This window comes from Gymnodraco acuticeps, unplaced genomic scaffold (assembly GCF_902827175.1).
Source record: "Gymnodraco acuticeps unplaced genomic scaffold, fGymAcu1.1, whole genome shotgun sequence".
In the NCBI taxonomy this organism is placed as follows: Eukaryota; Metazoa; Chordata; class Actinopteri; order Perciformes; family Bathydraconidae; genus Gymnodraco; species Gymnodraco acuticeps.
This window is the reverse complement of record NW_022990279.1, coordinates 130,044-143,529: the sequence shown is the minus strand read 5'-3', so window position 1 is coordinate 143,529 and position 13,486 is coordinate 130,044. Positions and strand designations below refer to the sequence as shown.

At 43.4% G+C, this 13,486-nt stretch overlaps 1 protein-coding gene across 8 annotated transcripts; it reads right to left on the bottom strand.

Annotated features, from left to right (window-relative positions):
• Positions 1 to 2,376: 2,376 nt before the first annotated feature.
• LOC117549662 lies at positions 2,377 to 5,752 on the bottom strand. 8 transcript variants are annotated; one of them, XM_034221721.1, is made up of 7 exons: positions 5,352 to 5,736; positions 4,867 to 4,967; positions 4,591 to 4,717; positions 4,389 to 4,476; positions 3,504 to 3,668; positions 3,041 to 3,349; positions 2,377 to 2,929 (listed from the first exon to the last, which is right to left on the bottom strand). In XM_034221721.1, exons 4-7 carry the CDS (start codon positions 4,410 to 4,412, stop codon positions 2,891 to 2,893), a joined length of 537 nt encoding a protein of 178 aa, XP_034077612.1. In that variant the 5' UTR covers positions 4,413 to 4,476; positions 4,591 to 4,717; positions 4,867 to 4,967; positions 5,352 to 5,736; the 3' UTR covers positions 2,377 to 2,890. The 8 variants fall into 8 exon arrangements, 4 of the variants coding, with proteins under 4 accessions (XP_034077612.1, XP_034077614.1, XP_034077615.1 ...); XM_034221723.1 differs by having other exon boundaries at positions 3,504 to 3,650; XR_004569514.1 differs by having other exon boundaries at positions 3,041 to 3,668; positions 5,352 to 5,752.
• Positions 5,753 to 13,486: the final 7,734 nt, after the last annotated feature.

Sequence of the window (13,486 nt, the reverse complement as noted above, 5' to 3'; positions counted from 1 at the left end):
CAAGCAGTAAAAACAGAACTAGGAAAATATAATGGTATTAGAAATTTAATACAAATCGGCAGTAATAAAAAACAACAGATATTGTGTGCGTTAATGTATATTAAAAACACTGTGAACGGGAGAACTTGTCCGGTCTTAAACCTTTACTTCGAATATGTTATGAATAGCTTGGTTTCACGTGACGTCACACCGTTGCGTTCCTTTGGCGCGAAATTCCATTGGAGGTCAGGAAGTAATTTTCTACAGAGGATCTAGCTGCTGTTACCATTGTGAAAATGCCGGTGTGTTGTGTAGTTTACGGTTGTTCCAATCGATCCGGCCGAGAGAAAAACAAGAGGTTTTACCGAGTGCCGAAGGTTGTCGTCCATAAAGCTGAGCAATTTAAGAAGCTAACCGAAGAACGCCGGAAAAAATGGCTTTCAAACCTACATCTGCGGTAGGGAGGAGCAGAGTCGTCTAATGCACGGGTCTGCAGCGACCACTTCATCAGAGGTATTAGCTAACTTGGTTTTTGTGGCTTTGTTTAGGTATTATTGGGTTGTGGTTAAATGCGTATTTACTTAGTAATACTGATCATGTTTAAGTTACCTGTAGTCTAATATGGACTTTGTTGGGACTTTTTAGGGTGCCCTAGCGCTTTGGGTGACGTTAAGTCGGTAGACTGGGCTCCCACTGTTAGCCTCGGTTACCACACAACAAGTAAGCCCAGATCAGAGGCATCTCTTCGACGAGAGCAGAGGATGAAGCTCAAGGAAGACCAACAAAGACAATCAGAATGTGCAGAGGCTTTGTTGGATCTCCTGCAGACAACCGAGAGCCTAGAACCGACGCAGCCCCCGTCTGACAGCCCACAGCCAGAGGACACCAGTGGGATATTAAATGACCAACAAGGTAAATTAACCACCAGCATTATTATTAAATATTACAAATGTGATTGTCAGAAAATCAATGCAAACTTTGAATTAGGTTTAGAAAATAGAGCACTAATTTGAGAATCTGCAATAATTGGAACAGAGAACTTGCATGTCTGTAAAAAGGTTGTCAAAAAGATAACTTCACAAAAATTCACATTCATATTTGACTATTTTAAATAACTAATTATGCTTGCTACTGCTATATTGTATGCAGATGCAGGATGCCAGACTGATTTAACGATGGAGGACATCGAGAGGATGTTCTGAGACAGAACACAACAGAGCTGGGAGATCTTCGGACAAAGGCACTGGACACAAAGTTCAACCAGGAGTCCTTTGAGAACAACGAAGAGAAAACAAAGTTTTACACCGGGCTCCCCAACTTCTTAGTTTTACTTCAGGTTTTTCAACTGTGCGAGCCCTACATCACCTGTGGCCCTATGTCTGTGCTCTCCAAATTTGAACAGTTCATTTTAGTTTTGCTGAGGCTGAGACTAAATCTCCCTCTGAAAGATTTGGCTTTCAGGTTCAACATCTCTCTCTCCACTGCTTCTAGAATTTGGCATAAGTTAATTTACATACTTCACGAGAGTACAGAATTTATAATTGAGTGGCCAGAGCGACATGTACTTCAAGCTACAATGCCAATGGGATTCAGACAGGCATTTGGATGTAGAGTTGCTGTGATTGTTGACTGTTTTGAAGTTTTTATTGAGAGGCCCTCTAATTTACTAGCTAGAGCACAAACATGGTCCAACTACAAGCATCACCATACTGTTACATTTCTGATTGGTGTTGCTCCCCAAGGCTATGTTACCTACATATCTTGTGCCTGCGGAGGAAAAGTTAGTGATACACAGATCACAATACAGAGTGGGCTCCTAAACAACCTGTTACTTGGAGATATTGTCCTAGCAGACCGTGGGTTCGATATTGGCGATAGTGTGGGATTTTACTGTGCTTCACTAAAGATGCCTGCATTCACCAGGGGGAAAAGTCAGCTGTCAGCATACGAGGTGGAAGAGACAAGAAAAATAGCTAATGTGCGTATTCATGTTGAAAGAGTCATAGGATTAGTCAGAAGAAAATATCAGATTCTGCAAAGCAGGGCTGTGCCCATAGAGCACATGCTAACAAAACCAGGTGAGCCACTAGCATTAATTGACAAGATTGGGGTTATTTGCTGTGCCTTGTCTAATCTGTCAGTGTCTGTCGTCCCATTGGAGTAAAGTCATGGAGCTGTAGTCTTGTAAATAAGAAACCATGTATTATTCAGTATCATTTAATCTTTTCAGTAAACATCTTTTTGTGTTGAAAATTGTGTAGCCCTACTCAATATACAACTTTCATCTACATTCAGGCTTAATTCATTCAACAATATTCTAGAGATGACAATTGGTCTGGTGACGCTCCCATGTATGGCCATTGAGGGTTATTGTAAATGTAAATAAGAAACCATGTATTATTCAGTCTTAGTATCATTTAATCTTTTCAGTAAACATCTTTTTTACAATAGCAATATATCACACAGCCCTACTTCCTCTAGTGAGTGTGGTCAGTGAATATGAAGGTGCTGTAATGCAGGTTAAAGAGCTGCCACTGTGCAAATGTTACGTTCCCTTGTAAATATAGGGGTACAAAGGGAAGTAGCGACACACAACATAACCGGCCGAGAGAAAAAGGAGAGGTAACTGATCTGACGCCATAAAGTGGTCTTTTAATTAACACAACGAAAAAGGGCTCACCAGCCAACTTGTCAAACAAAGCTTAAGATAAGGGGAGAGCGACTGCAACCTTCCTCATGTCCTATATGGAGGCGCTGATTGGAGATTGGGAGCACCTGGGGAGATCAGAGGGAGAGAGAAAAAGACACCCACACACACCCAAACACCAGCACCCACTACGGCACGTAATAATAATGCAACAAGGAGAGAACCATAACTTCCGGGACCAGGACAGTCCACAGGTGCTGGTAATCACGCCTTCTCTCCCTCCTGATCATCTTGCAACTGAAACTGAAAAATGGAACAGCAGACAGGGAGAGGAGGCTTTTAGTCACCTGATAGTTATGCACTAACATGTTCTTGTGGAAAAAAATGAGCACACCAACTCTTTATGACTTTTACCTTTCCCCTTGTAAGTTGCTGTCCCAACACTTCAGGGAGAACACATAGTCTGAAGAAACGCTCAACTCTGGGAATGATGTTGTCCCACAGGTCCACATCACGCACAATTCTCTCTACAAAGAGGTCCTTTTTAGTCCAGACAACAAAGTCGCAGTAGTCAACATCAACGAGGTGGAGCTGAGCCTGTACTTGATGGTAGTAGGCATGTCTCCTGTCCATCTTCACAGTGCCCCCATCGTTGACGAGACAGAAGCCCTGTTCTCCAGCACACAGGCGAAGATTGGCCTCCTCTTGTTTGCTGTGTGGGCACTAAAAGTTCAATGAAAAGAAAAGTAATATATTGTACTGTAAATAAGTGTCTGCAGCTCAAAACGTATTGGGAGAGGATCCCCAGACTCAGGATCACGTCACAATCCTATACTTACCCGCTTTACTGTAGCACAATACTGAACAAATAACTTACCTTTATCTCACAGATACCAGTTCCATGGCAGGTGCACGTGACACCTCCGTCTGGCGACGCTCCCATGTATGGCCATTGAGGGTTCAGCCAAAGCCCGCTGTCTTTACAGCTGAAACCCTGGTGGTGCAGACTTTGTACTCCTTCATACTGCTTTCGGGCAGTTGCCTCGTATTTGTGTACACACACACACACAGTATTTTTATGCATTGAATATTTTGTGAATCATGTTTTGTAATGATAATGAATTTAGTTATAAGTTACTTGTACTGTAACTTACTGATATACGTGATATAATCAGCGTATACCACGGGTAGAATTGTAAGTTACTTTTCACAACAAGTCGGTATCCCTCCGCGTCTGAGAAAAACTGTATACAGTTTGCTTTTCTGATTGGCTCCCTAATCCCTAATAAATACCTTGTTGCAGCTGTAGAGAACTTGTATGCCTCTGGGTAGCATATGGACTTGATCAAGGACTTTGATGGCTGTGCAAGACTAGTCTGGAGAACCTGCTTCAGTCTTGAGGCTGTGATCCTTCCTGCTCTTTGGCTAAACCATATTGGTGATAAGCTCTGGTTTCTGGTCTCCTCCTCTACTGCCTGGACCTGTGGCTGTGTCAGCTCTTCCTGTCTGAAGTCCTGGCATGCATTCTGCAACTCTGTTGGGGATAGCTGTAGCATCTCTGGTGTCCTATACTGAGGTAGTGGTTTAGGTAGCTTGCTCACAGATTTAGGGACAAATTCTCTGTAATATGGTTCCCTGGACATCAGTGCAGCACTTCTTGGGGAATTTCTGCTCAAAGTCTTGAAAAACTGCATATACCTCTCTGATCCTCGCTCCAATTTTGAACCCTGGACTGTGGGACGCTGAAATGTGTGCTTCTCACCTGTCCTTCCAGCAATGGCATCATCCAGTTTTTGCTTTTTGGATTTTGCGGATGAAAAGTCTATCATCGCAACTGGAGCAGCAGGAATCTGCACATGTGAGAGACAGACCAACATGTATGTGAACATACATGTAGGTGCAGTGTAACAATGAGACAGGCAAGGACGGCATGAACAGCTGACTGACCACTGGGGTCTGAATACCTTTTTGACATGTGATGGCATTAGCCACTTGCACTTCTCAGTGGTGCAGGATGCAGTCTCTCTCATCTTCACACCTGCTTCGATTGCAAACAGAACTGCTCCAACATGTGAGCAGGATTCTGACAAACTGTATAGACAGAGACATACTAGAATAACTAGATTGATCGTAAAAGCTAGTAATGGTATAACATGAATATTATAGCAGGCATTATTTTGTCTGAGCTTAAGTGTTGTGTCAAATATGCTTTGGGTTGGGATATTTATTTTATGACTTACCCAGCCATACAGTTACAGTGTGCTGTAACAACCTCTCCATCTTCTTTAGCTACAATCCACGTTTGTAATGGTGTTTCTCCAGACCTCTGGGAATGGTTGACCTACACAATTGAAGCTCCAGTTCACAACTTGCGAGTTGGTAACATACATTTAACAACATCACAAGCAACACATAACCAGATGGTCTTGGTAAAGAGGTTGTTTTTAATATTAACCTCAACATAGAGTGATATAAACAACGTGCAGGCTGTTCAAAGGCTCTGAGCTGTCTATACACACAACACAATATATCCTAAGCTAAACACATAACAAACATACACATATATACACACACAACACACTCACAGGCCAGTTAATGCTGAAGGCAAGGCGACAGCCGTAACACTGCCTTACATGAGTCCATGTAGCTAAAGTTAGCTAGCTAGATGTCTCCTAATAATGCTACTTAGAGGTAATATAAGAAGGTATAGGTAGTTAACACTCACCCGGGCAAAAACAAGGCGACATTTGTTTAATGCCTCTTTGGTGCCGAGGTCATTCACCCATCCACCCACGAAGTAGTTGAAAGCTTCCAGGCTTGTATACGCTTGCATCTGGCTAGCCGTGTAGTAGGAGGTATGAAGGACGAGGTAGCTGGTGATATCCATCGCCTGGACAGCGGGCAAATCGGATAAATCACAAGAAAAGTCGTTTTTTTTCAGCTGATACGGATCGTATCCGATGTGTGCTGTGATTTTTTCACGATATCTGCGGCGTGCAGGTTCATTTAATTGTTTGACATAGTCGGTGTCCTCCATGATTCCTGCGTTGATGAATGATTGCGTTTTCACTTCCTGACCTCCACTTGAATTTCGCGCGTCATAGAAGTCACGTGACTGAAACCAAGCTATTGTACAACCCTGTCTCCTAAAAATTACGTTCCCACAGGACTAAACTGCATTCTCAATTACGTTTAGCTAGAAACGTATTTTCTCCCACGTTACGTTCGTTATGAACGTATCTCAAATATGTTTATTTTCTACATATCTTCTAGAAACATATTTTCTCCCACGTTACGTTTCTTATGAACGTATCTTAAATACGTTTATTTTCTACATATCTTTGCCATTTATTGTCTTATAATAATGATAATAGTCATTTATAAATATAATTTTAGAGCACACATTTGAAATCAGTAGGCGAGGCTGTAATCTCGCCAGCTGTTACTCTCAGGAGCGAGGCAGAAAATAATAGTTTTCTCGTGCCAAAAAGCTGCTGTGTCGTTTTATTGCACCTCAAACATTAAAACAAATCCAGTGACGTGTTTCTGTACTTCCTCTAAGAAGACAGTAACAGAAGATCTCTGTGACGCCAGATGTGGTGTTGTTAATGCAATATTTTATCCGAAAACAAATTCAGTTTAGGATGGCCGAAGACACTACACTACCCATAATCCCCAGCTGTCGTTTGGGACTTCAGTCCCGTTGACAACCCCCGTGATTAATCTTCAAGCTCTGGGATTGGATGTTGGAGTGGCAGTGTGCCAAGGTTACGCCGAGCATCAAGCTCTTTGAAATGGAACGAAACCACGGCAGACTATTCAAAACTGGACTTGAACGCCCCCCCAGAACTACACATGCTGGCTATTGTGTTTCGCAACATGTTCTCTATGGCACGTCTCTACTGGGAATTGTAGTTTTAAAAGACGTTTTCGTTTTTCCCAAAATTAGAAGTTAACAGTATTAAACTGTGTACAGCCCTGGAGGTTTAGGCGATAGGAAACACATTGGTGTGTACAAATGTAAAACATGTAATTACTAAATGGGTGAAAATCGCTTAATCGGCAGCATTAATATATACCCACATGACAGCTCATTGTTACTTTGTAATTCTACTCCACTACAATTCAGAGGTGAACCTGGTATTTTTACTGCACTACATTTATTTTAGTTACTTTGCAGATTCTGATTAATGATGTGAAATGGAGGTGGACGAGGGCAAGTACTGCGGCATGGTGATGCTGGACCTACAAAAGGCTTTCGACACTGTCAATCACCCCATTCTGATTGACAAGCTAAAAGCAATTGGTTTTGATAAGCTATCGGTGAGCTGGATGCAATCCTACCTGGAGGGGAGAGAACAGATGGTGGAGGTAAATGGTACTCTGTCCCCCCCCCTCCCAGTGAGCTGTGGTGTTCCACAAGGGTCCAATATTGGTCCGTTACTGTTCCTAATTTATGTAAATGACATGTCATCAGCATGTGACTGCAACTTGTTCCTGTTCGCGGACGACTCAGCCCTGCTGGTCTCTGACAGGAACGGATTGCAGGTTGAAAAAACCCTCAGCTCCGAGCTCGGCAGAATCTGCACCTGGCTCGCCGATAATAAATTATCATTACACCTGGTTAAAACAGAGTCCATTCTCTTCGGTTCGAAACATAATCTCAGCAAATCCGACGACTTCTCAGTTGCAGTGGGCGACATTATTGTCACAAGTAAGAAGGAAATTACATACCTAGGATCTATTCTTGAGGCAAACCTCTCCTGTGATAAAATGGCATCCAATGTAATAAAAAATGTCAATCAAAGAACTAGATTCCTATACCGGATCTCTTCTCTGGTAAACAAAAACACCCTGAAAACTCTGGCAGGAGCACTCATTCAAGGGTACTATGACTATGCTTGCACGTCATGGTACCATAGCACCTCCAAGGCGCTAAAAATAAAACTTCAAACATCGCAAAATAAACTGGTCAGACTACTGCTTGACCTTTCATCTAGAACCCACCTCACCTCTGCCCACTTTGACAACCTAGGATGGCTTAGAGTAGACGACAGAGTACAGCTACTTGCAATGGGCCTGGTCTACAAGATCCACTACACCTCTATGGTACCCATGTACATGTCAAAATTCTTCCCAAAGGTCAAGGAATACCATGATCATAACACCAGAGGGAGCTCCACAAATCATGTGAAACCCAGATTTGGCACAAAAAAGGGGGAATACACGTTTCGCAATTATGCCACATCAAGGTGGAACGCTCTTCCCACAACTGTAAAGGAAAGTAAAACTATACTTACCTTCAAAACCTCTCTTAAAGAGCACCTTCGGGGGAGAGCATTGCAAAACTGGCCCCGGTAATGGTACAAATCTCAACCTGTCGTTCAATGGACAGCTTCCCCCCCCATCTATGTATATACTCGCATTTTAGACTGTTACTAACTGTATATCTGTAGACTTGGTATGTCTTAAATGTCCGGTTAGGATGTATTAGAACGAAATCTAAAATGAAAATTGTAAACAAGCAATCTGTATGTAAAAAACCACCTGTATGTAAATTGTAAATAAGCCATCTGTATGTCTTATATGTCTTAAATGACATGATGAATTGGAAATGGGGGACCCTGATGTAAACAAGACGAAAGTCTTTCTCTGGTCTGCATCCCCTTAACAATTGTATGTTTTGAGCTGTACTGTACTGTACCCAATATACAAGCTGTTAATAAACTTTTCAATCAATCAATCAATCAATCAATCAAACAGCGACGGACATTCCCGGGGTTTCCTCAGAAGTAATCTGGAAGGAAACTGAACACAACGTGTCCACTTCTGTCTCACCTGCACCATACAGGTTGGTAAACTGTGCATAAATCATATGAACCCCCCCCCCCATAATGTTCGCGTATATAGTGTGACGGCCCACTAAAAGTGTGGAGTGTTTGTAGCGCTGTTTACATGTTAAAATAATTTATGAATGTGTGTGCGTATTAGTTTATCTTTCCCCATGCGGCGCCATCTTGGGGATAACGTGGTCTGACACGGAGATGGTGCGAGTGAGATCGTGTGTCTGAAGGCTCCCGCCCACTAAATATTTCCATACATGTGAAGTTATGAATAAATATGCACCTTATGAAAGGTATAGTTTAGGTAGTGTTATACTGGATGTTTGTTACACAAGTATGCTGTAGTGTTTGTAGCATTATGATTCTCTAGTTTAAATGCATTTTTGTGACCTGCAATGAATGGCAGAAGGGTAATTACAGTTTCAAGGGATATTTAATACAGGTTTAATACTGTAAAACAAGATGCATGAAAGGTACAAAAAGATTAGTGAATGTAAAGTTCAGCTTAAATGTGTGTTTGTCACAGTAGGGGTTATTGACAGTGGATGTGTGTTGATGGAGCTGTCAGAAAAGTGAATGATTAAGTAAATACACTGAAATGCATAAGAGAATTAAGATGTTTAAATAAGTTTGTGTAATAAAACTACCAACAGAAGTAATCTGGAAGGAAACTGAACACAACGTGTCCTCATTACTTCTGTCTCACCAATCTCATAAAAAAACGTGTAATAACTACGTTGGTCCACAACGTAGGACGTAGTATTTCTACAAAAACGCCTCTGAAATTGTAAGATCCCTACCTTTTTTTTCACCATTCATTTCAATGGCTGGCGTCTATGTCACGTGATCTTCACATTTCTCCCTGCAGAGAAAAAAAAACATGGCCGACCTTCGTTTTATTCTCGGTGTAAAATGCCTATTTTAAAGTTAGTTTGGCCATTAAAATGCGTTTTGATGTCATTTGATGCGAGAAATATGAGTTGTTATTTCAGATTATGTGTGCAGTGGATCTACATGATCTTTAGTTTGCTAGTTATTACGAACATTACTTCAGGAAATTGTGTCGATACAACGTTTTCATTGTTACCAAGGTGGTTGCTAGGGATGCTGCTATCGATTTTATTTCTGTTATGTTGTGTAACTGTTTAATGGTGTTATCTTTATTGCTACCCCCTTCCCCGTCAACGTATAGTGTTGGTCCACAGCGCAAACGCATTAGTTTAACAAAATCTGCATCTAAAATTGTGGCATAGATAGCCTTTAGGATTACCCACATTTTTGTATGTGGTTGTGGATACAGCCCTATCTTCACTTGATGAGAGGTTTCAGCACCTTGAAGAGGTAAATGACAAGTTTGGAGTGCTCATCAACTTTCCCACCACATCAAACGAAGAACTGTCAAACCCTGAGCTCTGCTCTGACCCATGATGGACAACCAGACATTGATGGCAGGGAACTTGCTGCAGAAATGCAAAAATGTTCCACATTTGCCATCAAAGAAGATGACAAACATGGAACTATTGACCTTCCTTCATGAGAAGAAGCTGACAGAAATGTACCCCAATTTGTGGGTTGCTCTGAGAATCTCTGCCACTCTTCCTGTTACAGTGGCTGCTGTTGAAAGAAGCTTCTCAAAGCTCAAACTGGTAAAAACGTACCTGAGAGCTTCTATGGGACAAGAACGTCTCAGTGGACTATCCATCATAAGCATCAACCATGTGGTCTCAAAACAGCTGTTTTATGATGATGTCATAGATCATTTTGCTTCAAGAAAGGCAAGGAGAGTCAGGCTAAGGTAAGGTGTTGAGGTGTGAGATTGAGGCCTGTAGTATTTTAATGGTTGGATTTTGGCTAAATCTTGCTTTTAACCAAGACTGAAGTGATTGATAGCAAATATTTCGCTACCCAGAAGTAGTATGTTTAAGTGTTCAGCAAAGCAGCTTTTGTTTTAAATTAGTAAATGTTTCTGGGTTGTACTTCTTACACATCCAGGTCTTAAGGTGAGGCAATTAGTCTCTCACGGACTGTATATCAGTACAGGTTGATTGTGTGCCTGTCAGCAGAGTAGCAACTTGTTGCCCTGTCTGACCTCAGCAGGGAGCAAGTGGAGGGGCCATGTGTGAATAGGCCTTTAGAAAACACTGGTGTGTTGGCGAGGCTGCTGACTGCAATTATAGGTTTTAATGTTGTGTTTGTGTTAAAAAATGTATCTCCCAAAAAACGTATACAGCTTTGGTCAGGGCCGGCCCTGCGACACACACCTGCAGACTCTGCACGTAGGAGCAGCGGAGTCCAGGCGATGCTCCTCCTCCAAGGAAGAGACACACGTTCACTAAACCCAAAAAACGATATCCGGTCACAGAGATCTGCTATTTAAAAGTAAAGTCAACACATAGCGACCCTAAATAGTCTATATTAAGAACAAGACAATTTTTAACATATATATCGTTTTTTGTATACATATGACAAATGTGCGAGGGTGATGACGTCAGAACATCGTCCTAGGAGCCCCGGATAGCCCCGGCCCAATGTAACCCCTCGACACTACATACAAATATGAACCTGAAAATGGGCAAAATATGTCCTCTTTAGTACAAGTCTAGGAAAACAGCCATTCAACAACAGGTTGCCCTGGCCTCAGACCACCACAGCCTGACAATGGCACAGCGAACTAAGAAGAGGATTAAACCTGTTTCCTTGATGTTTGTCTCTGGGGAGTGGGCCGATAGGCCTACATAGACCGGTTGCTGTAATATAGCTTTTGATCTTGGCGTCGGGGGTCTCAATAGCGCCATAGAGTCCCCTATCGGTCGGGGCCCTTGGGGGAACTGTTGGACCACCGCCGGGCACAGCCAAATCCAGCCTCTCCTCCTGGCTAGCTGGAGAAGAAGGTTGCACAGCCACGGCCACAAATACAGCTTCACTTGTGGAGCTAGATGCAGGGGCGGATCTAGAAAAATATTCATGGGGTGGCAAGAGGGTGGCAGGAGATTTTGAGGGGTGGCAGAAGTATATGCTGATTTAATCGCAGTCATATCAATCAATGTTAACAATCAATGTTAGACCCCCCCAAAGAGGTTAAGGATGGCAGCTTCCTCATACGTTGCACTCGGAGAGAAATAGTTGAGACAGAGACTGTGAAGGTAAACTTCTGTTGTTGCAATGTTGAGGTAGAATGAAGGAGTCTGGAACCGTTGTTAGCCAAAAGCACTGAAGAGTTTATTGATCACAGTACAGACAATAACGGCCGGGGAGATCACTTAGTTGCACACCGTCCCGTGTTTCACCAGCGATCTCTCTGAACCAAAAGACACAAAACATCTAACCAACACGAGGAGAGGCGGGCTTCCAGAAAGCCCGCGTATAATCAATTAGCCGATGCAAGACAATGATCTGCTTGTCTCAAAGAGATGCTGCCAGGTCAACCCTCGGACATAGGAGACGCGTTTGACCTGTGACCTCAACCCACAGAGAAGTCTCTGACTGACTACAAGCAGATGTCTGCAGTATCACAGACTCTAAGGAACCATAAAAGACTCTATAAACAGATCAGATGAAAATATTCTCTTACAGAGACGATGAACTGTTAAGTCCTTAGGCATGGTTTATTTTACTCTGCACTGCAGGTGCATCCTTTCGCTCAGCCGAGCTAACTTAGAATAACAACACCTATTGCCTCACAGTGGTACAATAATAACATGACATCCCTTTGTGAGCTTGAGTACAGAATATATATATATATATATATATATTTAACAACTGAGGACAAATGTACACATTTCCCTTAACACACATTTATCACGTTAACAGTTTTCTATGCTCATCGAGTCATTCGTGAGCAGAGCATCAAGTTGGCTATAACAGCTGAATGCGGCGATTTCCATGTTGTTCAGCAAAACGCCTCACAAACTTATTGAGATCCAAAGCTTTACTGCGTTTGGATTCAATGCTGAGTACAGCCAAACTTGACAGTCTCTTTTCTGTCATTCCATCCATCTTCTCCCGCTTATCCGTGGTCGGGTCGCGGGGGTAGCAGTTCCAGCAGAGAGCCCCAAACTTTCTTTTCCCTGGCGACATCAACCAGCTCTGACTGGGGGATCCCAAGGCGCTCCCAGGCCAGCGAAGAGATATAATCCCTCCACCTGGTCCTAGGTCTACCCCTTGGTCTCTTCCCAGCTGGACGTGCCTGGAACACCTCCCTAGGGAGGCGCCCAGGTGGCATCCTAACTAGGTGCCCGAACCACCTCAACTGGCTCCTTTCGACGCGAAGGAGGAGCGGCTCAACTCCGAGTCCCTCCCTGATGACCGAACTTCTCACCTTATCCCTAAGGGAGACACCAGCCACCCTGCGGAGAAAACCCATCTCGGCCGCTTGTATCCGCGATCTCGTTCTTTCGGTCATGACCCATCCTTCATGACCATAGGTGAGGGTAGGAACGAAAATGGCCCGGAAGACCGAGAGCTTTGCCTTCTGACTCAGCTCCCTTTTCGTCACAACGGTGCGGTAAAGCGACTGCAGTACCGCTCCCGCTGCTCCGATTCTCCGGCCCATCTCACGCTCCATTGTTCCCTCACTCGAGAACAAGACCCCGAGATACTTGAACTCCTTCACTTGGGGTAAGGACTCATTCCCTACCTGGAGTGGACAGTCCATCGGTTTCCTGCTGAGAACCATGGCCTCAGATTTGGAGGTGCTGATCCTCATCCCAGCCGCTTCACACTCGGTTGCGAACCGATCCAGTGAGTGCTGAAGGTCGCAGACCGATGAAGCCATTAGAACCACATCATCTGCAAAAAGCAGTGGTGCAATCCTTAGTCCACCGAACTGCAGACCCCCTCCCCCATGACTACGCCTCGAAATCCGATCCATGTATATTACAAACAGGATTGGTGACAAAGCGCAGCCCTGGCGGAGGCCAACCCTCACCGGAAATGGGTCCGACTTACTGCCGAGGACCCGGACACAGCTCTCGCTTTGGGAGTACAGAGATTGGATGGCCCTGAGTAGAGACCCCCT